Genomic DNA, 24327 nt, shown 5'->3' with positions numbered 1-24327 from the left:
CAAAACAATCCCCATTTTAAAATCTCTGCTGCCCATTCACTCAGCAAACATTTACGATGTGCCAGATGTTCTGCTGGGTGTTGGAGAAGCAAAGATGAGTAGCTTAGTCTGGGCATCTCCAGCCTGGTGGGAGATGTGGGTGGTGGGAACAGCTCCACAGCCAGGCGGATGGTCTGGTGCCTGAGGGAGTCAGAAGTCCCCATGTGCTACAGGGCTGAAGAAGGGCAGGTGAGCCCAGAAAAGACATCACAGCGGCTCGGCCGTGGTCTTAGGTTCTGCTAAGGAGCTTGGACTCGATTCTGGTGGCAGCGAGGAGTCATGGAAAGGTTTTAAGTGGAGGCCTGGTGCTATCAGATGAGAGTTTTGGAGAGACGACTGGCAGGTGGTACGAGGGACTACAGAGGGGAGCTGGGCATAGTGGTATGGGTGCTAGACTGAGGCGCACGCAAGAGCACCCCAGATCAGTGCACTGTTTGGGGGTGTCCAGCAAGGAAAGTCACTGACAGCACATGGGGGTGGTACTGTTGAGTGAGCGGAGACAGGCAGTGCAGGGTGGGAGCCCGGGGAGCTTGCAGGGGCGGCGAAGAGGAGCTGAGAGGGAGAGGCGTCCCTCAGCGTGTCTCAGCCCTCGTAGGGTTTTAATGGGTTCCTATGGAGTGGTCTTTTGTTAAATCCCTCCAGAAACCTAAATGGGGTTCCTTCTCCAGACCCTTGTCCTGTCCCATGCTTTGTCCATTTTCTTAATTATTAGTGAGTTAGGCATTGAGAGTTCTCAGGAAACTGAAAACGGGATTGTCTGATGTTACTAGAACACTGTGGGTCAGCCGCCAAGACGTGATCTCTGCAGTGAGATGTGGGGAACGCCCTGCGTGAGTTCTAGTTTCCAGCCTGGCTTGGGACTGAATCCTCTCAAAGTAAGTCATCTGCTCTGAAACAAATGCGTCTGCCAGACATGTGGAAAGGTGCCATTACGCTGTGCTCGATAAGTCACCAAAACGTCCCCAGAGTTGTCTAGTAGTGATGTTTCATGCACAGACAGATGCAACCAAGGCCGGTTTCCAGCATATGATATAAAGGAACCTAACTTCACAGACACGTGAGGTACCCTGCAGTTTGGCTCAGGGCTAGAGACGAAAGGAAGGAGGTGTTGAGAGCTGCCTGTCTGACAGGGAATAGTTGAAAAGCCAAGATAACTTTAGAACATTGAAGTGGATGCTGTCCATTTGGCCCAGTCGAGCACAATATAAATTCAACCCAGGGCTTACTTGTTTAGTAAAGGAGATGGGCCAGGCTGAGGGACGCCAGCCTGAAGAGCTGTCTTCCCTAGGCTGCCTGGGCTTTGATTTCTGGCAGCATCCACTTCCCTCCCCTCACCGAGTGCTGGCCCCCTCCCACCACACCCCAAGGTCGCCCTTCTCCTGGAAGATCAAAGTACTATTTCTCTGCAAATGCATCAAGCCCTCAAAGGTTTCAAGGTATAGTTCTACTAGGTGAATTAAAACAAACACAAAAATGAATACAAGCATAGGATGCTTTGCATAGAATTACAAACCAGGTAGGTTATAACTGCTAAGCAGAGCGAGTCCACCTTTTTGTGTAAGGGCAGATGGGAGCTGACTAGCCCCTGAGACCTGGTGGGCTTCTCTGGCCAGCAGGTCATGTCTGTTGGAGTGCGTCTTGGGCCCCCCTCTCTGACCTCAGGCTGTCCGCAGGCCTCAGGGCCCATCTTAGAGGTAAGACCCCAGGCACCTAGGAAATTTCCCTCACTCTCAACTTCCTGCAGCCATGTGCCTAACTGACCCCTTACTTCCTCTTGAAGAGAACCTTTTTCACCTCTTGTAACTCTTCAGAGTCGTTCTGCTCAGAGCACTCGAGGAGCCATCTCTTCCTGATTGAAGGCCGGCACTGCCTTCTGGGCTGCCTGTGATGTTTGTTTTTTCTGTCCGAGGGAGGACACTCCCAGCCCTGTGCTCCTTTGAACAGGAGAGATGGGGAGACAGTGTCGGTGGACACATGCAGTGAGCTCAGGTTGCAGCCCACCCACTTCTCTGGGATCTATCCTCTGGCTCATTGTTCACAGGGCCCAGGGGAAGGGTGGGCCTTTTGTTTCAGCCTCTTCATTAAAATCTTATAAAATAGGATATTTTGAGCAGCCGCAGCTATGCTTGCTTCCCACCAGGAATTAAGAGAGTTGTTTTGTTACAGTTTTAATGCCCATTCTAAAGTGATTAATATAAAGTCCCGTGCCATATGGGTTGGGAGGGTCAGAAGAGTAAAGAAATAAGGACACGAAAGCATGTCTCCGTTAAGACTCACCCTATATTTATTTAAGTCTACAAAGTGACTCTGCCCTCCTTCTTATCCAGCAATTCCTTTCATAAAAATAAATGGGGTAATCAATCAAAGCAGACATAGTATTCATCTTATTTTCTTGGATGTCTTTTAGTTTCTCTCCAAGCACAGATAATAAGCCATTTGAGAGATATAGACTTAGAATTCCATGTTCACAGAACTGTGGGATTTTTAAATTACAAAGGAAGCCTGGAGATCCTTAGAAAACTCTCTATTTTACAGATGTGGAAAGTTAAAACTTTCCCCCCAAGATCACACAGCTAATTAGCGACTGAGCTCAGATGAGCACTCAGGTTTCCTGGCTCTCACTTCAAAACCCTTTCCAATATCACTTCTCAGATTCTTCTGTAGGAAGTTTAATTACATTATTCACCTCACATTTCTTGTGGGTTGAAACAAGAGCTTCTCGGTGCCCCAGCCTCAGTGGGGTCGGGGTGGTGGGGTGGCTGGCCCTGATGGAGAGAACCCTGGCCAGGTTGGGGTCAAGAATTCCATTCGTAGAGAGAGCTGCCAAGTTGAAGATGCAGAACCAAGGTTACAGCAGGCCATCAGGGAACAGCTGTGAGTGATGAAGAAGAGGGTCGGGAAATGCCAGGATGCCCCAGGGCTGGCCCAGATGAGCAGACCCACTGTATGGTTTGCCCGTATGTCCCTTTAGGTGGTGCACAGCCCTGCCTCCCTGGGCCACGCATCCAGATATGGCTCAGAGCCGCTGAAGTGACCCCAGTCTTTGCAGGGAGTCATTTCAACCAAGAGAGAAAAAAGTTTTTAAAGTAAAAGAGGATCTATTTGACATTTGTCCTTCCATTAAATTAAGCTGAGAGATACTTATAAGTTCTGCTGTTTCTGTTCAGGTCTGGGGGCAACTCTGAAGTCCTTCAACTCATTCCATTAAGGGAAAAAGTCCCCTAAAGACTGACCTGGGCTCTCAGGTGTCCTTGTGCCACCTTCTAAGCCTTTTGGGTGAGGACTTCACCACTTTCTCTTCCTTTAGCAGTTCTAAATTGTTCTTTTTAGTTACTCCTGACATTTTTTGGAATTCCTCATAAGACTCCTGTCCCTACTTGGCCAAGGTAATAAAGGGTCTCCATGTGTCCAAGACTACCAGCATTTAACCTAAGTCACAGTAACTGACTGAAAATAATTTAGACTATTTTAGTAGCTAGAAGAGGGCTTTTGTTTTAAATTGTGCTTTGTGCCATGAGATTTCTATTCAAAATGGTTGCCGGAGATGCTAGCTGTGTTTAGATTTAATTTGCAGATCTTATCACGCTTCATAGTGAAATACTTCTCCCCTCCCCCCTTGCAAATGTAGAGATCTACTGAGGAGAAAGCTACTGCTGAGCTCTCTCAGTGGCGTGGAAATAATTTATTTCCAAACGTAAGAATGGGACTGATATTCTTTGAATGTCCACCTTGATGTTGATTTATATAAAGTGGATACAGACCCATCTTTTAGCAGGAATATGATTTTAACTGATAAAAAAAAGGAGAAAAGAATATCACAACTGTGGAAAAGAAAATTAAGTCCACTTTTGAGGAGGGCTTTAGTGTTCACTGAGTATAAATCTCCAGGTATTGATTGGGACTCTGTTATAAGCCAGATAAATAAAACTGCAGAAATTTAATGTGAATCGATTTGACTTACAGTAGACTATTACCCAAATATGACTTTTAATAAAAAAGTCTTTGGAGAAATTAGAGCATTCACTTATGCTGTAGTCTTCCCTTGTCAGTTTTTATAATGGACTGGAGAAGTTTTTGTAATAACAGAAAAAAAGTTATATACAAGTAATCGATGATTTTCAGTAGAGTCCTATTTCTATCTCCATTGACTATTTTATTCATTCATTCTTGAAAGATTGATTACCTAGCCCAGAGATACAGATAGGAAGATCTGCTCCTGCCCTTAGAGGAATCCACAATCTGATAGGAGGAAGTAGGACATGTGCCTGCAGGAGAGTTTTGGATTATGGAGTCAGAGATTGATGAGCTACCAGACAGGGCCTCATGGGCTGTGGTTGATAAGTCACCAAGGTCTGGGGTCAGCTCTTAGCTTTGCAAGTCCAGAGACTGAGTTTGGTCAATGTGACCAGAGTTGTTTGAGCTCAGAGAACTGACTTGTAACAGACAGCCTCACAAGAGGACAAACCAAGTAGCATTTAATAATGAGCATTGAGAACTAGAATTAATAAGCAGATCAGAATACATTCATTGGCCGTGTCAGTTCTCTGTAATTAGGAAAGTCTAAATGGGAATCCCTTTATAAACAAGTGGATTCATGAAGCTGGATTCAGTGAGTGGGAAGACCTTGTGAACAGAGGACATCAAGTGGTGGCTCCTCATTGGTGCCAAGTCCAGGAGTCAGTGGTGCCTCAGCCCCCCCCCCCCCCCCCCCCGGCCTGATGGGATTCCAGCCTTTCCTTTTAAATGGTGATAAAGACACTGACAAAATTGCTCTGGTCATACAAGCCCTGTTCTTTCTGTTGGCCCATTCTTTCCCCAGATGAGTTAAAACTATTGATTAAGCTATAGGTTGGTAGGGTTTTTAATTCTTAAGTGTTCTTTAATTAGTGTTCTGGGCAGTTTTTCCTTTGGGGTAAGGTATATTTATAGTTCTAGGATTTAACGGGTCTCTTCTGTGTGTGCAAAGAGATAATCTCATTTATTATGTCTTGATTTTGCTCTTTTAACTTTACAAGGGTAAGCTTGTCTCCCAAGCTTCCCCCCCTTTTGTACTTGTACTCATCCTGCACAATTTAGCTTGAGTGTTTTTGCCTTGGTGCACATCTTCCCAATGTTCTTTTCCCCTCCCCATTGGATTTAGATTCCCCCATTCTTTCCTTTCATGCCAGCCTGTGCTTCTGTGCCCCTTTCTCTCATATTCCTCTGTAGTACTTGTGGCTCTCTGATAATTTATTTCCTCATCTTCCTCTGTCTTCAGACTGTAAGCTTTATAGGAACAGCAACTATATTTCATTAAAGTTGGTGTCTTGACTGCTAGTTCAGTGTCTGGTGGTAGAAAGTAGTGACACAGCAGATGGTTGAATGGGTGGGTGGATGGATGGATGGATGGATGGATGGATGGATGGATGAAGTGATATTTATGCTGAACTGTAAAATGGTCAGTACAATGTTTTGGAGGACGAGAAACCATTGATAACTACTCTCAAAGTGTAACAGACATTTTTTTTTTCTATTTTGCTTGTCTACTCTTAGGACATTGACACATGTCCCAAGAAAGGTAAATGAAGAAACCAAGTTGCGGTTTCATGTATCCCTTCAGTGCTTCTGTCCTACCTCTATATTGTGATTAGTATTTGAAAACATTTTCATGAAAAGAGCAGTATTCTTCAGTACGTTAATTAAGACGTGTTCCTAATCTCTTAGCATCTTGTTACAGTTAGCTATTGCTGAGTAACAAACCACTCCAAAGCCTAGTTAATTCAGGACAATAATTTTTCATTTCCCACGATTCTGAAATCTGATCCAGGCTCAGCGGTGTAGTTCTGCTTGACTTGCTGTCGGCAGAGCCTGGAATGTCCAAGAAGGCTTCCTTACTTACACTGTGGTACCTCAACCAGGATGGCTGGAACCAGCTGTGGGCTGGTGGGGCATCTTTCTATATGTGGTCTCTCCATATAGCTAGTTTGGACTTGCTCATAGCATAGTGGTCTGAAGTAGTAGACCTTTTTTTGTGGCTTTTTATGTCTGCGTCTTTTAAGAAGGCGGAACAGAGCTGCTAGTTCTCCTAAAGGCTAAGTTTGGAACTGCCACGGTGCCATTTCTGCCTCATCTGATTGGTCAAAGCCAGCCCGGGTTTAAGGAGAGGAAAATTGTCTGCACCTTTTGGTGTGAGGGACAGCAGTCATATATAGGGAAGGATAGCAGCCAGCTATATAGAAAAGAGGTTATCTGAAACATCCAATTTTGTATACAACAAGAATTAGACATAAAAATAACATAAAGCTAGATGTGTACTACAGAAGTGTGTCTCATGTAAGTGAATGGTTTTTTAAAAATTTGCTGTTTATTTGGATGAAGTCTCCAGAGGAAAAAGGGCTCTTGTGGGAAAACTAAGCTTTGTCAAAATCAGAGCTAGGACTTGATCAGTAATGGACTCAAACCTAGCATTCTGGTACTGGTGGGTGGTGGTAAGTACACAGATGATTGGTTTATTTATGCCCAGTGCTGTCTTATCTGCTAAAGGCCAGGTCTCTCTTTAAGGATCAAAGTTGCTTTCTTTTTAAAGTGAGAACATAATGGCATTGTCTCTGATCCATATCTATTTCTCTCACCTTAGAGGAGTATTTGGAAAAGTGTCACATAATTAAAGTTTCTTGAGGGGCACCTGACTGGCTCATTCATTAGAGTGTGCAACTCTTGATCTTGGGATTGTGAATTCAAGCCCCACTTTGGGGTGGAGATTACTTAAAAATAAAACCTTAAACAAAAAGTTTCTTGAGTTGGTAATCCCACTGGAAAAACATAATACATTTTGTCTTTTGACTAGTGGTGTGATGGGAAATGGGCTGGAAGTGACTCAAGTGACTTTCTTGAACTGAGCATTTCCTGAACATTTTAAAAGTGTAACAATTAGTTTCAAAAATCATGATAGATCAAAATACATCAAGTAGGGATATAGAATGTATCCTTCTTTGAAGCATACACAGTTTCTTAAACAATTTCCCTTTTCTTATTCCTGATTTTTAACAGTTCTGACAATCTCTTAATAATCACTGTGTTACTTGGAAACGTTTTGAATAGATTATGCCTCTTCGGTGCTTATCATCACACGTCTCTATGGCATTTCTTGGGAACAGGTGAGAGTAATAAGATTCACCATTTGTGATAGTTGCAAAAAACCAAGACCAAGGGCCTTCAGAGCCCTTTTGGAGACTGAATGAATTAAGAATTCACCCATGAAGGACTTCAGTGGAGAATGGAGTTCCTTCTTTCCTTTCCTTTAGAATAAGGAGGCTTATTCTAAAAACAGGGTTTGAGATTACTTTCAAAGATTGACACCATCCAAAAAAGAGTTAAATAGATGAAGGAGACACAACATTGAGAAAACAGGGGCAGGAAATAAAATTAAATTACATACAAAATATATGCACTGAAGTTTTCAACCTGTGCCGGAGGGGAGGGAGATCACACATTTGATCCAAGCTTCCTCCAGCCAAAGAAAGAAAAACATCTGGGACAGATGCTAGGGGATCCCAGTTTAGTAAGTAGCCATGAAGAGCTACCACAGGGTAGACTCTCTTTGCAAAATATTTTCCATGTATGCTGTTTTTGTAACTATGATCTGTTAATAGTATCCAAGGATTACAGTCCATGGGAGAAAACATCTAGAACATTTCTTTCTGAAGCCTGAGGTCCGGTTTCCTCATATTGGCAAAATAGTCCCTTCCAAATAATGTTAATTAGAGTGGATTTGCTCCTGCCTAAAGTCATGAAGGCATTTTATTATTTAAAGTAAGCATTTGAGCCTCTTGAGGGGAGGTAGCATTCACAATTCATAGATCCATTCAACGAATAGTGATTGAGCACCTTCTACTTGCCTGGTTACCATGCTGTGAGGCACTGGGGGTGTGGCAGTGACCAAGCATGGACATAAAAGGCAAGTAAGAGATGAATGTGAGGTAGAAAAAATAGTCCTAAAACTCATTTGGAACCACAAAAGACCTCAAAGAGCCGAAGAAATCTTTAGATAGAAGAACACAGCAGGAAGCATCACACATCCTGATTTCAAGCTCTGCTATAAAGCTGTAGTCATCAAAATAGTATGGTATAGGCATAAAAACAGACAAGTAGAACAGTGGAACAGAATCCAGAGCCCCAAATAAACCCAAGCATATATGGTCAACTAATATTTGACAAGGGAGCCAATAATACTAAATGGAGAAAAGGCAATAAATGTTGCTGGGATAATTGGCTATTCCCATGTAAAAGAATGAAACTGGACCCATGTCTTACGCTACTCGTGAAAATGAACTCAAAATGGATTAAAGACTTATATGTAACACCTGAAATCATGAAACTCCTAGAAGAGAACATAGGAATAAAGCTCCTTAACGTGGGTCTTGATAATTGTTTTGGGGGGCATTAATACCTAAAACACAAGAAACACAATTTAAAAAAACACAAAAAAACAAGTGTGACCACACCAAACTCAAAAGCTTCTGCACAGCAAAATAAATCATCAATAATGTGAAGAGATAACCTATGGAATGGGAAAAAAATATTTGCAAACCACATATGTGGGGGTTAATATCCAAAATATACGAAGAACTCATAGAACTCAACAACAACAACAACAACAACAATAACCCAGATTAAAAACGGCAAAGGACCTGAAAAGACAATTTTCTGAAGAAGGTGTACAAAAAGCCAACAAGTACATGAAAAGAGTTCACCATCACTAGTTGTTAGGGAAATGCAAATTAAAATCACAATGAGATATCACCTCATGCCTGCTAGAATGGCTGTCATCAAAAAGATAAGAGAGAACAGATGCTGGCACGGATGTGGAGACAACGAAACCCTTGTGCGCTGTTGGTAGGATTGTGGTTTAGTGCAGCCACTGTGGAAAACAGTATGGAGGACCCTCAAAAGATTAAAAATAGAGGGGCTTCTGGGTGGCTCAGCTGGTTAAGCGTCTGACTCTTGGTTTTGGCTCAGTTCATGATATCAGGTTGGGGGTTCTGGCCCAGCGTTGGGGTCTGCAGCTGGCAGCTGGCAGTCTGTTTGGAATTCTGTCTCTCTCTCTCTGCCCCTCCCCCACTCACGTTGTTTCTCTCAAAATAAAAAAACTTAAAAAAAAAAGAAATACTTAAAAAAAATTAAAAGTAGAATTACAGTATGATCCAGTAATCCCATTTATGGGACTGTATCCAAAGGAAATAAAAACACTAACTTGAAAAGATATCTGTACCCCAGTGTTTATAGCAGCATTGTTTACAGTAGCCAAGACAGGGAAACAACTTAAGCATCCGTTGTTAGATGAATGGGTAAAGAAGTTGTGATAGGGGCGCCTGGGTGGCGCAGTCGGTTAAGCATCCGACTTCAGCCAGGTCACGATCTCGCGGTCCGTGAGTTCGAGCCCCGCGTCGGGCTCTGGGCTGATGGCTCAGAGCCTGGAGCCTGTTTCCGATTCTGTGTCTCCCTCTCTCTCTGCCCCTCCCCCGTTCATGCTCTGTCTCTCTCTGTCCCAAAAATAAATAAACGTTGAAAAAAAAAATAAAAAAAAAAAAAAGAAGTTGTGATATGTATCTACAATGGAATAATATTAAGCCATAAAAAATGAGGAAATCCTACCATTTACAAAAACATGATGGACCTTGCAGGCATCGTGCTAAGTGAAATGAATCAAACACAAAGACAAATACTGTGTGATCTCACGTATATGTGGAATAAAACAGAACAAGACAAAAAGGCATAGGAAAAGAGATCAGCCTTGTGGTTACCAAAGATGGAGGGTATGGGGAGGAAGAATTGGATGCAGGAGATCAAAAGGTCCAACTTCCAGTCATAAGATAAATAAGGACTAGGGATGTGAGGTCCAACGTGGAGACTGCAGTGAACATGGCTGTGTGGTATCTAGGACAGTTCTTAAGCGAGCAAATCCTATCACAAGGAGAAAGGGTTTTTTTTTCCCTTTTCCCTTTTTATTGTATTTGAGTGAGAGAATAGACATTAGCTGAACCTATCGTGGTCCTCATTTCACAATAGATGTAAATCAAACCATCATGCTGTATATGCCTTAAACTTATACAGTGATGTATGTCCATTATTTCTCAATAGAACTGGAAAAAAGAAAACATGGATGTGATGATGGTTGCACAGCAATGTGAATGTACTTAATGCCACTGAAATGTACACTTTTTGAAAGTGGTTAAAATGGGGGTGCCTGGCTGGCTCAGTAGGTAGAGCATGTGACTCTTGATCTCAAGGTCATGAGTTCGAGCCCATATTGGGTGTAGAGTTTGCTTAAAAAAAATAAAATTGGGGCGCCTGGTTGGTTCAGTTCATTAAGTGTCTGACTCTAGATTTTGGCTTAGGTCATGAGCTCACAGCTCATGAGTTCCAGTCCCGCATTGGGGTCTGCACTGGCAGTGTGGAGCCTGCTTGGGATTCTCTCTCCCCCTCTCTCTTCCCCTCCCCAGCTCTTGCTCTCGCTCTCTTTCAAAGTAAAGAAATAAACTTTTAAAAAAATGAAATAAAATCTGGAAAAAAGTTAAAATGGTAAAGTTTATGGTATGTCTATTTTACACTAGAAAAAGGCAATTAAGACAAGTAAAAGGCAATGTAGTGGGACTAGCTCAAGCACTTGGGGCTGGCGAGGGTTAGGGTTTCTGAAAGGGGGCCTACCCTGCCTGGTGGGAGCGGAAGGACTCCATGGAGGGCTCACTGGGCCTCTGACTCAGAAAGAAGTGGGAGCCATTGCCCCATGCCCGTCTTTGAACTTTCTGGCACCAAAAGGGATCCGTGGTGTGTGACCCAAGGAGGAAGGAAAAGAGCTGTCTCTGCAGGACTGGTGGAGACTGAAGAAGGAACTGTCTCCATGCGAGGCCCGGCTGCACCCCGAGGCTGGCGCCTTTCCATCTTCCAGTAACCAAACCCTCTCCCCATGCTTTCCTTCACAGACGGCCACTCTGAGACGACAGGGTCGCTACATGTGCTCCACGGTCCCCGCAGATGCGCAAGAGGAAGCACAGAGCTTATTTGTTACGGAGGTAATGTGCCTTTTCTACGTTAATGTACACGTTATCTCAGAGTCACTTTTTGCCTACACCCCCCCTTCTGTAAATTTCAATGATATTTTCAAGGAACTATCAGAGAGGTAATTACATTTTTATAATGGAAAATAGGAGAACAGTATGGGGTTTTCAGAGTCTGAAATGTGGACAGAAATGTTAATAGGGGTCATTTCTGACGCCTGTTTAAAGCATGAATGCTATAGAACTTACAGGCATGGAATACGGGTAACTTAGGAACTCGCTGGAAATCTTTGGCTGAGGTTTTATTGTTGACATTGTTTTTAATGGAGACTCAGCACACACATTTATGTATTCATTTACATGTTTCTACTTATAACTTATTTTCAAGACTAGTTCAGTCTTTATGAGATGCCAGGTGATAATGAGCAGAGCGTGAATATTCCTGATCAGTATGTGATTATTATCACTCTTATTTGAACATACAGATACTGATTACCTGTTAAAGAGGAAAGAGAAATTATTGCATTTGGATTGCATTTTTTTTAGATTGGTGTTTGTTTCTTCTTCCAGGTGCTTTTAGATGAACTAATTAGGTATTTTAATTTTGTTTCTTGAAGCACTCTTTCATTTAAAAATGATAAATATCATTAAAAATGATAAATAAAAACCCTATTTTTCTAGTTGATTTTTAGATGATAAATATGGCCAACCCCCACAAGGAATCTATGCTTTTTAAAGTGAAGACTAACTGGGGCGCCTGGGTGGCGCAGTCGGTTAAGCGTCCGACTTCAGCCAGGTCACGATCTCGCGGTCCGGGAGTTCGAGCCCCGCGTCAGGCTCTGGGCTGATGGCTCGGAGCCTGGAGCCTGTTTCCGATTCTGTGTCTCCCTCTCTCTCTCTGCCCCTCCCCCGTTCATGCTCTGTCTCTCTCTGTCCCAAAAATAAATAAAAAACGTTGAAAAAAAAATTAAAAAAAAAAATAAAGTGAAGACTAATTAAAATAACAATATTGTAGTAACAGTATTTAGTTTCCATTGAGATTTTCAAAAAATTAAATATGTATTGAAAATCGTAAAAGTGTGATCTCTCATCCTTCTGGAAAGGTAACTTCTTGCCTTACCTCCTTTGCTACTATATTAGTAAAAATAATTCTGGACAAATAGAACCAGATACGTTTGTGTAGTCTTAAATGTTTAGTATCAAGCAGGATGCAGACGCAGTGTGACTGACCCACGGGCAACTGTCTGGCCTGCAGCCTGTTTTTGTAAATGAAGTTTCATTGTAGTACTGCCACACCCTTTTGTTTATGTGTCACCTGTGACCTACTTTCACGTGATAACTCAGAGTTGAATGTTTGCAGCAGAGATCACGTGACCCTCAAAGCTGAAAATACTTACCTATCCGGACTTTTCCAGAAAGAGTTTGTTCACCTCCAAACTTATTAATTACTAATTCAGTTCTCCCAGTTGCTTAAAAAATATGGCTTTTGAGGCACAGTTCTCCACTCAGTTCTTTGACTGCTGTAGGTTGAGCAATAACAACTTCATGCTGTGCTGCCCGAGCCAATGGAACGAGCCCTCTTGGGACGCGGCCACAAGGGTGGAGTGGAACAGCCAGCACTTCCTCTCCATCCTCTTGTCCAGCGGAGAATGACCTAACGGCTGTTTTAAAAAACAACTTCAAAAACCTTTCAGTATTAACTTGAAAATATGATTGAATTTCACGAGTCTGAAAGGTCACTGATGAAATGAGCCAGTCAGATCCCTGTCTTTCTGGAGATCCAGTTCTCCAGAGACTGATTTCTGATGTAACCCCTCATCTCCTAGACTTTCTGCATCCCCAGAGGGGTGGGGGTTGCTTGTCTTATTCCAGGCTTCAGCCTTGGAATTCAGCTGGTGCCTGCCATGTGGACAGTCAACAGGGGCTTATCAAATGAATGACTCTCTGGCCACTTAACCTGGTCAACTATGTTTCCTTACAGTTTCTTATAATTTAAAACATTTAAACATAAGTATCTTTCTGACCCATTTTACCTAAGATATTAAAAATCTGGGCAGTCAGGTGTTTCATTCATAAATGCCCTGATTGTATGCAAGTGCTTGCTCGTTGATCTTTTTAACTGGGCAGGTGCATGTTATACTTCAGAATAGGTTTAATATCCTGAAAGAGACTTCGGTGGTATGACTTTGGTTGCTGTGCTTTTTCGAAAACCTGAACAGAGTAGGAGCATGTGCACAAGACTGTGTCATACCTAGTCAGACCTAAAATTGCTGTGCTAACGGACCTAGGGATACAGGTAATTCTGCAATCACACTTGGTTTGGAATGTAATTTTGAGTATGGATGTCAGATGTTCTGAATGTGAAAATGCTTTGAAAATATTTTTGAGGAGAATTTATAAGAGTGAAATAGTCTTCAAAAACATTTGTAACTACATGGCAAAGAGATCGGAAACTTGTTCAGTTCCACCATCCAACTCTGTTCCTAACCCTTTTCTGCTATTTAGTCCACCTTTCAGAACAATAATGTAAAATCTTACACTATCTGCCTGTCGCCACCTTGCCCATAGAGTGCTTATCATAGAGTCTGGCACAAGGGAAGCATTCATTATCGTTGTTGTAGTTCTATTCATGACTTTGGGGTAGAGGAGAGTTTGCCTCAGAAGGCCTTTGGGCATAAGCCATGAAACAGATAAAAAAGGTTGACCATAAAAATGATGAAGTAGAGTGAGCAGAATAGAGACTTTGATCACAGTGTTAGTTACAGCCGGAGTCAAGTCAACCAGGTAAGACATAAATACATTCAACTACATCTTCACTTAATTCATTTTTTTTTTCCACACTGAAGTTTACATATGTGTAGCCAAGAGCTGACTATACAGAAAATCAAGGTAGCTGTTGGTAACTCAATCAAATGCTTCCCCTATTGATTTTGACTCATTTGTGTTTGAGGATCTGGTGGACGCAGCCTTATAATCTTTAGTCTACACACTATTCAGTGCTTCCTCCTGGATAGATGAATGAAAGACACCGTGCTGGTCCGTTGAGTCTATTGGATAGTGAGGTAGTTTAATGCAGTGTAGGGAGTATAGAAATGTCTTTTTTTTCCCTCCGGGGTTTCTTCTAGTTGGCTTAGGAATTAAATTGATATAAGGCAGATTAATAGGAAAAAACCCAAAGTTTTATTATGTGCACATGGAGGTCAAAAAATGAAACTGAGACCCCAAGAAATGACTAAGGCAGGCAGTTTTTATACATTTTAGACAAAGAGACAATAAATTTGGGAGGAATTGACAGGATAAAGAAAACAGGTGTTTGGGAGCCTTAATTAGTAAGGAATTCTAAGCAGAATTTAGCCTGCAGTAGGAGATTAGAAAAAAATAACAAGGTTTATTTCCGTAGCTTTCTCAACTTTCAAGTCCCTACCTCTGGTGATAAGGATTTTGTTTTGTTATGGTTTTATTTTGTTTTGTTTTTTTTAACTTCTTAGTCCAGGAGAGTATTTTTCATATGGGAGATTTGTTTCCAGCCTCCAGGGGACGGAGGATGGTCTTAGTGTCCTTGCACAGTTATTTCCCAAGTGGCTTCATTCAGAATAATCACCATGGCGTTGTTGTGCATGGGATGGGCCCTGGGCCCCACAGCAGTCTGTGTAGGTTGGTATCATAGAACGTAAAGCTCCCTACTTTGTACATCCTGTTCACACATGCATGTGCATGCACGCGATGATGTCACGGTGCCACTGAATTGGAATCTAAATCTTTTCTCCTAATAACCTCACTCTGGCCCCTATAAATAGAAGGAAAAGCCAAGGGCAGATTTGTATTATACTTGGTAACAGATCTAGTTGTCATATTAGTAAACACCATGAAAGTGTCTTTTAGGTTCACACTTTCCACCTACTCTCATGTTCTAGTAGAGGGCACAAGGCTCCCTAAACAAGTGCTTTTAACTCAGAAGCAGTACATTGTTTGTTATGTAAATGCAGCAACATGAGGTGCAGTTTTTCCCCTTGTAAAAATCTGCTCTCTGATCATGAATGATGGGCACTTAAAGTGACCCATCCCCAAGGGTAAGGCTTTAGGGGTTTTTAAGCTTTATAGGAACCTCTGATAGTGGAATTTCAGGCAAGGGAGGGTCGAAGTGAAAGAATTGTTTTGATGTTTGTGTGGCTGCACGTTCGTAAACCTTCCCAAATGTTCTCCTAAAGCCATCACATATCTTTTTTCTTTGCCTCTTATGCTTTCTATTTTTTATACCCTTCCCCTCACCCTGTAGTGCATCAAAACCTATAACTCTGACTGGCATCTTGTGAACTATAAATATGAAGATTACTCGGGAGAGTTTCGACAACTTCCAAAGTGAGTAAATGGTCAGACCACACAAGGTGGGGTGATAAAACGTGGGCAGTGTTTTTTGTGCTTGAGAGGCTTAAGGAGGTATGTAACTTCACATGCAATCAGAGTAATTGGAGAACATATTTCTAGATGGTTTGTATGTATATGGAGTAGCTATTGCTTCCAGGGTATTTGATAATAGGACTCAAACCTAGTACTCTGGGATTGGTATATGGTATAAACATGGATAGTTTAGTTATGGCCGGTGATTCTTTCCAGGGTACCACTGATAGAACAGGTAGAGTACTTTCAGCGAGAAATAGAAAACAAAGAAATAGAAAAAAATAGAAAACAATGTAAATGCTACAGTGTGTCTTACCTTTAAAAGAATACTTTGGAGAAATATAAAAAGCATGTCATATTGAATAAATTTTATGTTTAAAAAAAGTAAATCAAAGACAAGCATTCTCCAGACAATTTTCTTACTTTCTTTGAAGTATTAATGGGTTCTGGAATACACCCAAAACAAGTGTGTTTAGATTGATTAGTGGTCATTATAGTGAACCAGGTGGAGGTAGGTCTTGCCTCGAGGGGACATGTTCCATTTCAGGATATCCTGAAATGATGCAGTTGGTAAATATAGGTAATAGTTGATTATGAAAATTGAAATCAAATAATGATGGATTGTATTGTATCAAAAGTAGCCATCACCAATGAAAATTTTACTTGCAACCCTATTAATATATTTTTCTCTATGTTTATTGCATCTGTGAGTTTGAACCATTGAAACTATTCTCAGTGGACCTAGATGTTTGTTTTTCCTCTTTGTGTGGTTCAGCCACTCCTTGGGAGTGTTTAGCCAAGTTCCCCATTGACTCTTTTTAAACTTCAGCTGAAGACACTCCCTTCCAGCATTATCTTCTCCAGATGGGGTGTGCTCCTTAGTTCTGTATTTACCCAGTACTTATTTGGGGACTTCTAAATTCTGTCCATTTGATTGCCTGAACCTGTCTTCACGGATAGTCTGGTTCATACTATTCTCATGGCTTTCTTAGAACATACTGCGAGCTGTAGCATACTGACTGCATGATATACTTTCACTGCTGGTAGATTTTACCTTTGGCATTAATAATTTTGCAGTTGTGTGATAAGAAAGAGAGGGAGGGTACTAACAGTGATTAAGAACATAGATTCCATAGTCTGCCTTCATCATCTGCTCTCTCTGCCCTCTGTGAACCTCAGTTTCCTCATCTATTAAATGGTCCTACTACCACCAGTCCCCACCGTCTAAAGGACTGAACGAGGTAATACATGGGAAATGCAGTGCCTAGAACATACTGTTTAATATACATGCTGGCCGCTGTTTCAGTACTTTTGTTGTTAACACCATCATCATTAACACTGTGGTTCCCACTCTGAAGACCATGACCCCGGTTCCCATTTTTTCTTATAAACTTCATTTTAAAAGTTATTCTACCAGTCTTTTTTTCCCCCCTGTTCTACCAAGTCTTTATTAATTAATGCACTTTCCCATTTTTCATATACCTATCTAACTCCCAACAACCTGGTCCAGCTCTTCTACATGGCTTCCGCGGGCTCTCTAACTCTTGGATCACCCACTTTGCAAAGCAGTAGTGTGTCGATTATTTTTATTCTTCAGCCGAGTGGAACAGCTTTGAGTTTGTTAAATGTCTGTTCCTCTAATGGGGGAAGAAGTGCATCTCTTCATGGATTAGGTAATTATAAAACAAGTTTCTTTCTTCTTTTTAAAGCAAAGTGGCCAAGTTGGATAAACTTCCAGTTCACGTCTATGAAGTCGATGAGGAGGTTGATAAAGATGAGGTAAGGTTATCGCTTGCGGATCTGGAAACTGGTTTAGTTTACAGACTTTACAAGATTGGTTGGAAAATTACCAACATTTAAGCCAAAAGGGGAATTGGAATGTTTCTTGAAACGGGGAAAGAATTTTTATTCGATGTATTACTGGACTGATTGAAATAAGGTCTCCATTTCAACTTGACTGCTTAGCATTGCAAGTTCTTCCTGTCTTGTTTATTTGTTCCGAGATCATTTTCAAAGGCCTGGATAAGATTTGGCTACATTGTTAAGAGACAGCAAGATTACTTAGACCTTAAGCTTAGGTTGTTTTTCAGCAGACTATCTTGAAACGAACCACCAGTAGACTTTAAATGGCTCTTTCTTTCGATGATGGGTTTGAGTGACGCATATGGTATCAAGAAGCTTTTTTCTTTCTTTTACTCTTAAACAAGAGCCCTCCCCCTTCTCTTGAAGAAATCTATAGAGAGAGCTGGGCATTAAGGTGACTGGCCACTGAGCGAGGGAGACCTAATAACAAGTCAGGGCTAGCTGTCCTCTGCGTTTCTCATCTCCCCTGCTCAGTATTGGCTGCCTCATTGTGAGTTTAGGGGAGAGAGGTTCCTTTTTTTTTTTTTTAATCATCAGGTAAGCTGTAACACCAGCCATTCAAGAATGTGAACAATGCCCATGGTGGGAAATTATTTTAGAAACTACTTTCAAAATAATTCTGGAAGAGTAAGTGACCGTCCAAAGTGAGAAACAAGATAGTAAAAACACTTGGTGCTGATTAGTAGTAAGAGTAGGACCAGTCGAAATAACGCATGCTAAGGGCACACTGAAAACTGTCAAATCCTAGACAGATGAGTTATTTCTGTTCTTACGAATAATAAGAACAGTAAAACCACCAACATTACAGTGAGATGGTCTAAAACAAAACAGAAGACGGGTCTTTCTGCAGTTGTCTCTTTGATTACAAAAATAAAGATCATAATTGGAGACTGGTCTTATGGGATGTGAGTTGGGTAACATGACGGTGAGTGGCCCTCTCGTCCTCCTGTACCTACTGAACCTCCATCAGGTACCGCCTTAGAGGGGCAGGGACCCACAGGGCTAGAGCCAGCTGCAGCCTGCCAGATTGTGTGTGTGTGTGTGTGTGTGTGTGTGTGTGTGTGTGTGTACGTACACACCTGTCATCTGTCTGTTACATGTACAAGTGTTTGCCTGACATATTTTCAGCAGCAACTGGCAACCCCATGCCCGCCTCCCTGCACCAGAGCCCACAGCTGGAGCTGGAACGTGCAGAAGCATGTTTCTTTATTTTTCTAGCCACGTCCCTTCTCTTTCCTAACTCTCCCCCTCTCCTCTTTCTCTTTCGTTCTTTTCCATTGCCCAATCCTTTTCTCTCATCCCTGCTTTCTCTGTTGCCTCACATTTCCTTCTTTTCTTCATTCACCTTCCCCTGAACTGAGCCTCTGGGAAGTTTTCCAGGAATTTGCTTTTGTCCTCCAATTATAGGGGAGTGTAATTTGAAAATATTTTTCATGAAACCCAGCAGGACCTTACAACCTGAGTGGTCAAGTATGGTATGTACTTTCTGTGGCTCATTAAATACTCAAAAATAAAAAATTTGGACTGGAACTAGCTTTGCCTTTTAATGGACTAGAGCTTTCAGGGATTGATGCTTCTCCCTCTCTTTTCCTGCCGAGCCGGCTCTAAAGTGACTTGTGGCAGATGGTAACTCCAGTAATGGGGCACGATGGGGCAAGCCGGCACCAGTTGAATGATTTTCCTTTTGACCAGAGTCACAGCAGATAAGATTAGTAGTGACTGGAGATCAATTGTGGTTTTCCTTCTCTCCTAGGATGCCGCCTCCCTCGGCTCTCAGAAGGGCGGGATCACCAAGCATGGGTGGCTGTACAAAGGCAACATGAACAGTGCAATAAGCGTAACCATGAGGGTAAGGCAGTCCGTCACCCTGCACTCCCCTCTCATGAAACCCTTTTTGCTATAGGTCTTGGGAATCATGCTCAAAATGAATGGGCATGTTGTTCTTCCTGACAAAAGTGACATTGTCTGGTCAATAAGATGCCTCCCTGGTGATCAACCTCCATTGGTACCGTCCTGCTCGCACCCACTTCCCCTGCTTCATGCCCGACCACCAGCGTGACGAGATCTTCATCACTGGGCTGGTGTGAAGGCACAGTTGCCGACGCAGGCTTTCTTCTCTGTACCCACGACAAAAGCGATCGTGGCACCTGCAAGCACATCACCAGGGGCTAAGTCTCAGCACTTTTGGGAGGTCTACTGTGGCAAGGTGAACAAGAGCAAAGCTGGAGGACTGGAAGGAAAATGGTTTGATTGGAAGGGGGTTGGAAAGAGAAGAGCAAAAACTAGTATAAAAAGCCATTCAGGAAAGAGGTAGGAGCAGAGGAAGAGCAGCATGAATACTGAAGAGAAGAGCCATAATGGAAGGGAGGGAGGGTGGACGGGGAGAGAAAAAGGAAATCCAGGGAAATGCGGACTGTCATAATCCTGAGGCTGGAAAATCGTTCAGTGTCACGAGGCAGAGAAAAGTTCCTATTCTGCGTGAGCAAGAAACCCTGGGGATTTGAGAAAGTTTCCATCCTTCTGTGCTGCATCCCAAATTGGAGCTTATCGCACTGCTTTTGGGTGGTTATGTAAAAATATCAAATGCTGTGGGTAAGAAAAAATGACCCATGAATGTTAAGTGAACCACCTCCTCAGAATTTAAACGCACTGAAATTATTAGACATGATGGAGAGTCTTAACTCACCCTTACCTGGGGCGTTGGCCAGGATTAGATTGGTTTTAGAGAGAATAGAAACGGTTTTTACACGTGTGTACTGTGTAAAAACACATGTGTAGCTGTGAGTGATTGGTAGGGACTGTGACTCTTTTCGTTTTGAAACAAGAGCTGTATATGTATTTTTCTCCCAGTCATTTAAAAGACGGTTTTTCCACCTGATTCAACTTGGTGACGGATCCTACAATTTGAATTTTTATAAAGATGAAAAGATCTCCAAGGAACCGAAAGGATCGATATTTCTGGATTCCTGTATGGGTGTGGTTCAGGTAAATATGAGTAGAGTTCTATCATCAAGTTTTCTGATCTGTAAAAGTACCACCTGTGAATTTGCAGATTTAAGCAAATACTTCCAAGAATGGCAGTATCGGGGGAGGAGGTGGAACAGCTGTCAGGTAAGTAAAGACTCGTTTTTCATCAGATACACGTGAAACAGGCAGACTTCTATTGTAGTCGGCTGAGCACCATGGGGCTGAGCTCCAGTGTTTAAGGCTCAACCACTTTATAGCTGTGTGACCTTGGCTAGGCTATTACCAAAAGTTTCTTCAAGTGCAAAATGTGGGTAATGATCATGTTTCCTTAGTAGAGTAAATTGAGGGGACTGGATGAATTCATTTGGAAATATTCAGAACAGCTCTTAGCATCTCCGTGATGAGTTTTATCATTTCTCTCATAGTACCAATAACAGGATTAGTCAAGAGACTGGGTTTCAGATCCAGAGTGAGTTCAAATCCCTGCTCTACCACTACCAGCTGTGTAGCTTTGGAGACACTGATCCTCTCTGTGCCTCAGTTTCCTCATTTGTTAAATTGGAATAATTGTATTGAATATGGTTATTGAGAGGATTAATTAATATATGAAAAAAGAGCTTGGAACAGTGCTGGCACATGGTAAGAATTCGGCCAGTATTGAATATTTTTGTTAGTGCTATTGCAGTTGTAGAGTTATTCTTAAAAATTACTATTATTTTTTTTTTTTTTGAGAGAGAGCAAGAGCGAGCAGGTGAGAGGGGGAGAGAGAGACAGAGAGAGAGAGGGAGAGGGGGAGAGGGAGAGGGAGAGGGAGAGAGAATCTTAAGCAGGCTCCATGCTCAGCATGGAACCCGACTCAGGGCTCAATCCCATGACTGTGGGATTATGACCTGAGGCAAAATCAAGAGTCAGACTCAACCAACTGAGCCACTCAGGTGCCCCTTATTTTTAGGTCATGACCTAATGGTTCAGTGAGTTCAAGCCCCTCATCGGGCTCACTGCTGTCAGCATAGAGCCTGCTTAGGATCCTCTGTTTCCCTGTCTCTCTGTGCCCCTCTCCTACTGGTTCTCTTTCTCTCTCAAAATAAATAAATACACTTAAAAATTAATTTTAATCATACATAATGCACAACTGTACTCACATTATAAAAAAAATCAGACCATTACAAACTGGAGGTCCCTGTTGATCCCTATCTCTCCCTTTCCCAGGGAGCTGCTGTTACCAGTTTCGGTGTAGGACCGAAAGCTGCTGTTTTGGTGTAGGACCTTCCAAACCTTAACAGAATTGTCTTTGAAAGCAAGTTGCCAGATTCCCCATCTGTCCATCCATCTCCCCACCCCCCTGCCACTTTCCAGAAAGGTCTAAGGCAGTAACTTACAAGGAAACATAAAACACAGGATAGCACAGATTTAAAGTGTGTTTGAAGGCAGGAGAGGTGAACAAGGAGTCAAGGTAGGGAGGAGATGAACAGGAATTAAGCTAAGAAAGAAGCATAGGTGTTCAAGAGACCTAACACCTGCTGTGGGTGGGTGACAAACTGGGCTCTGTGCTTCCTAGCTTGGAGACCCGTTCAATCCAGTTAGCCAGAAGCTGCCTGAGTAATCTCAGAATGAAGATCATTCAGGCATTTCTCATGGGGGCCCTGAGACAGAGGGCACTGTGTGGTTAATGAACAATCTCCCTGACAACTCCTCACAATAGATGCAGTCACCATTATCAGAGAATTCTTCCTAAAATGACTCAGTGTTGGCTGATGACATTGGCCCGAAGCTCAGTTCTAATAAGAAAGGTCGTTTTGTGGGACCAGTGTGATTGAGGTTAGAGACACAGCTCCCCGGCCTGACTTTCAGGTGTGTACTTGTTTATGTACTCACATGTTGAAAATTACATTGCATTTTCGTCCCAAGTAATTCATTCATCTGGTTTAAACCGTCAAGCAGTGCAGAAAGGCAACCCTGCGAGCACCTTGTTGCCCGAGTGTCTTCCACCTCACCCACTCCTCACTCCCCTGACGTGATTGTTTTCAGCTGTTTTCACTCTTCTTTCTGGAATGTGCCTCCATAATGCTGGAAAAGGCACGTCCGCTGCTTTTTATTCATCACTTCTGGACATTAAGGAAGGTAGGATTTTAGTTTCTACAGCCCTCCTTCCTGCTCTAATCTAGGTGAATTGCTGTCTCAGCCTCTGGATAGCCATCATTCTGGAAACTCTTTGCCTTCCTGCCTGCGTCGAATTCCCTGTTTCCGAGATCCCATGTTTTCTTTCTTGTTCCACTTTCTTATTTTGGAGGAACACATCCTCCAAGTAGCTTCCTGAGAAAGAATGTCGAAGTTGTTAATTTCTTGAGAGTTAGCTTATCTGCCAATATTTTTGGTTTTGCATTCAAACTTGATGGATAGCTTGGGTGTATGTAGAAATCCAAGGTGAAATTTACCTTCAAATTTGAAGACACCCCATTATGTTGTTGTTTTGGGGGTCTGATGTCCCTGCTCTTCTTAATCTTCTCTTTATCTCTAGTGACTTGCAATTTGGGTTATTTTGTCTTCATTTTGATGTGGTTTTTTTTTTTTTTTTTGGTAAACTGTTTGTTAAGGCAGAACCTACAAACAGAACATGGACACGTCATGAATGCATGACTCAGAATTTTTACTACTAGATTTGGATCTGTTTTGTCTTACGTGCTGAGAACTCTGGAAGAGCTCTCATTCTGGAAACTGTGTCCTGTGTAATATAGCCACCTTGGTCTTCTGGAGCTCTGCTCAGTCTCTTTAACTTAGGGGGACCACAGGGCTCTGTCGGGCTCCCCTTCCCGGGCCACAACCCAGACACCGCCTCCAGCAGAAAGCTTAAGGGCTGCTAGGGTGCAGCTCATCTATGTCCCGTCCAGCAGGGGTCATGGTCTTGCCCTACCTGTGGTCAAATATCCGCAAACAGCTGTTTGATCTCTTCTGTTCAGTTTTCTAGTGGTTGTGATGGGAGAGCGAGTCCAGACCCTGTTCCTCCATCAAGCCAGCAGTGAAAATTAGGGGTCCATACTCAGACGCCTGCAGGAGCCGAGCAGGAAAATTAAGTAAAAGAACAGGCCTGCGTGGAAAGCAAGAGGGAATGCATTGCATTCTGTGACAAACTGGAGCACGAACGGTCCCGTCTCCTGGGGCCGCCAGCTGCCTCCCCGCTGTGGCTGATGCTGGGCGGAGCTACCAGTTCAAGGGGGCCAGATGATCTGTTTTTGTCTTGTTTTTAGCAAAAAAATCCAGAAATACAAAATTTTACTTAAATCTTGGTATTTTTGATTACCGGAAACCAATTTAAAAACAGCCCCAGGGATGCCTGGGTGGCTCAGTCAGTTAAGTGTCCGACATTGGCTCAGGTCATGATCTTGCAGTTTGTGAGTTCGAGACCCGCGTCGGGCTCTGTGCTGACAGCTTGGAGCCTGGAGCCTGTTTCAGATTCTGTGTCTCTCTGTCTCTCTCGGCCCCTCCCCTGCTCATGCTCTGTGTCTCTCTGTCTCTCAATACATCAAAGTACGTTTCTTCACAGTGTAAAGTAGGCAGGACCAGAAACGGTCAATGACAGTGAATTAACTTCTTGTGTGGGATTTCCAAGTAGGGGTTTCATTTGTATTCTTGAGCTAGGAGACCTTTCAAGTTACTTTCTAGTTAAATCTTCAGGCATTTCTTTTAAAGAAAAGTTTAAAGCAAAACTATTAAGAGTTTTGTTGCCTGTCTTCGGCACAGCGTGTAGGTGATTTGTGCGTCCGGCATCCCTGGGCTGTTGGTCAGCCTGTGCAGTGTTCTCCGTGACCTTAGGTCCTGACTTTAAGGGACATCTCTTCCTTCATATTCTTCATATTCTCTTCCTTCATACTCTTTCTTCATCAGATGTGGCTGATGGTGTTTAACATTTAATGAATTGTATTCAAGGCTTCAAAAAGTTAAATAATTTGTTTTTATCCACATCTGTTTGGAAGCTAAGCACCAACACTGTGGTTTGTTTGTTTTTGAATTGTTTTTGGACATTGTG

General features: G+C 42.5%; 1 protein-coding gene across 18 annotated transcripts in view; it reads left to right on the top strand.

Moving 5' to 3' along the window:
- Nucleotides 1–24327, top strand: part of DOCK9 (dedicator of cytokinesis 9) — a 295408-nt gene that overhangs the window by 145467 nt on the left and 125614 nt on the right. For all 18 annotated transcript variants that reach the window (XM_032592386.1, XM_030313287.1, XM_032592393.1 and 15 more), the window contains exons 3-7: nucleotides 11001–11090; nucleotides 15352–15434; nucleotides 17183–17252; nucleotides 19090–19185; nucleotides 20187–20321. In XM_032592386.1, coding sequence (XP_032448277.1) covers nucleotides 11001–11090; nucleotides 15352–15434; nucleotides 17183–17252; nucleotides 19090–19185; nucleotides 20187–20321 — 474 coding nt within the window. The remainder of the gene's footprint in view (nucleotides 1–11000; nucleotides 11091–15351; nucleotides 15435–17182; nucleotides 17253–19089; nucleotides 19186–20186; nucleotides 20322–24327) is intronic.

The sequence above is a fragment of the Lynx canadensis genome, chromosome A1, assembly GCF_007474595.2.
Source record: "Lynx canadensis isolate LIC74 chromosome A1, mLynCan4.pri.v2, whole genome shotgun sequence".
In the NCBI taxonomy this organism is placed as follows: Eukaryota; Metazoa; Chordata; class Mammalia; order Carnivora; family Felidae; genus Lynx; species Lynx canadensis.
This window is presented reverse-complemented; position numbering and strand designations above follow the sequence as displayed.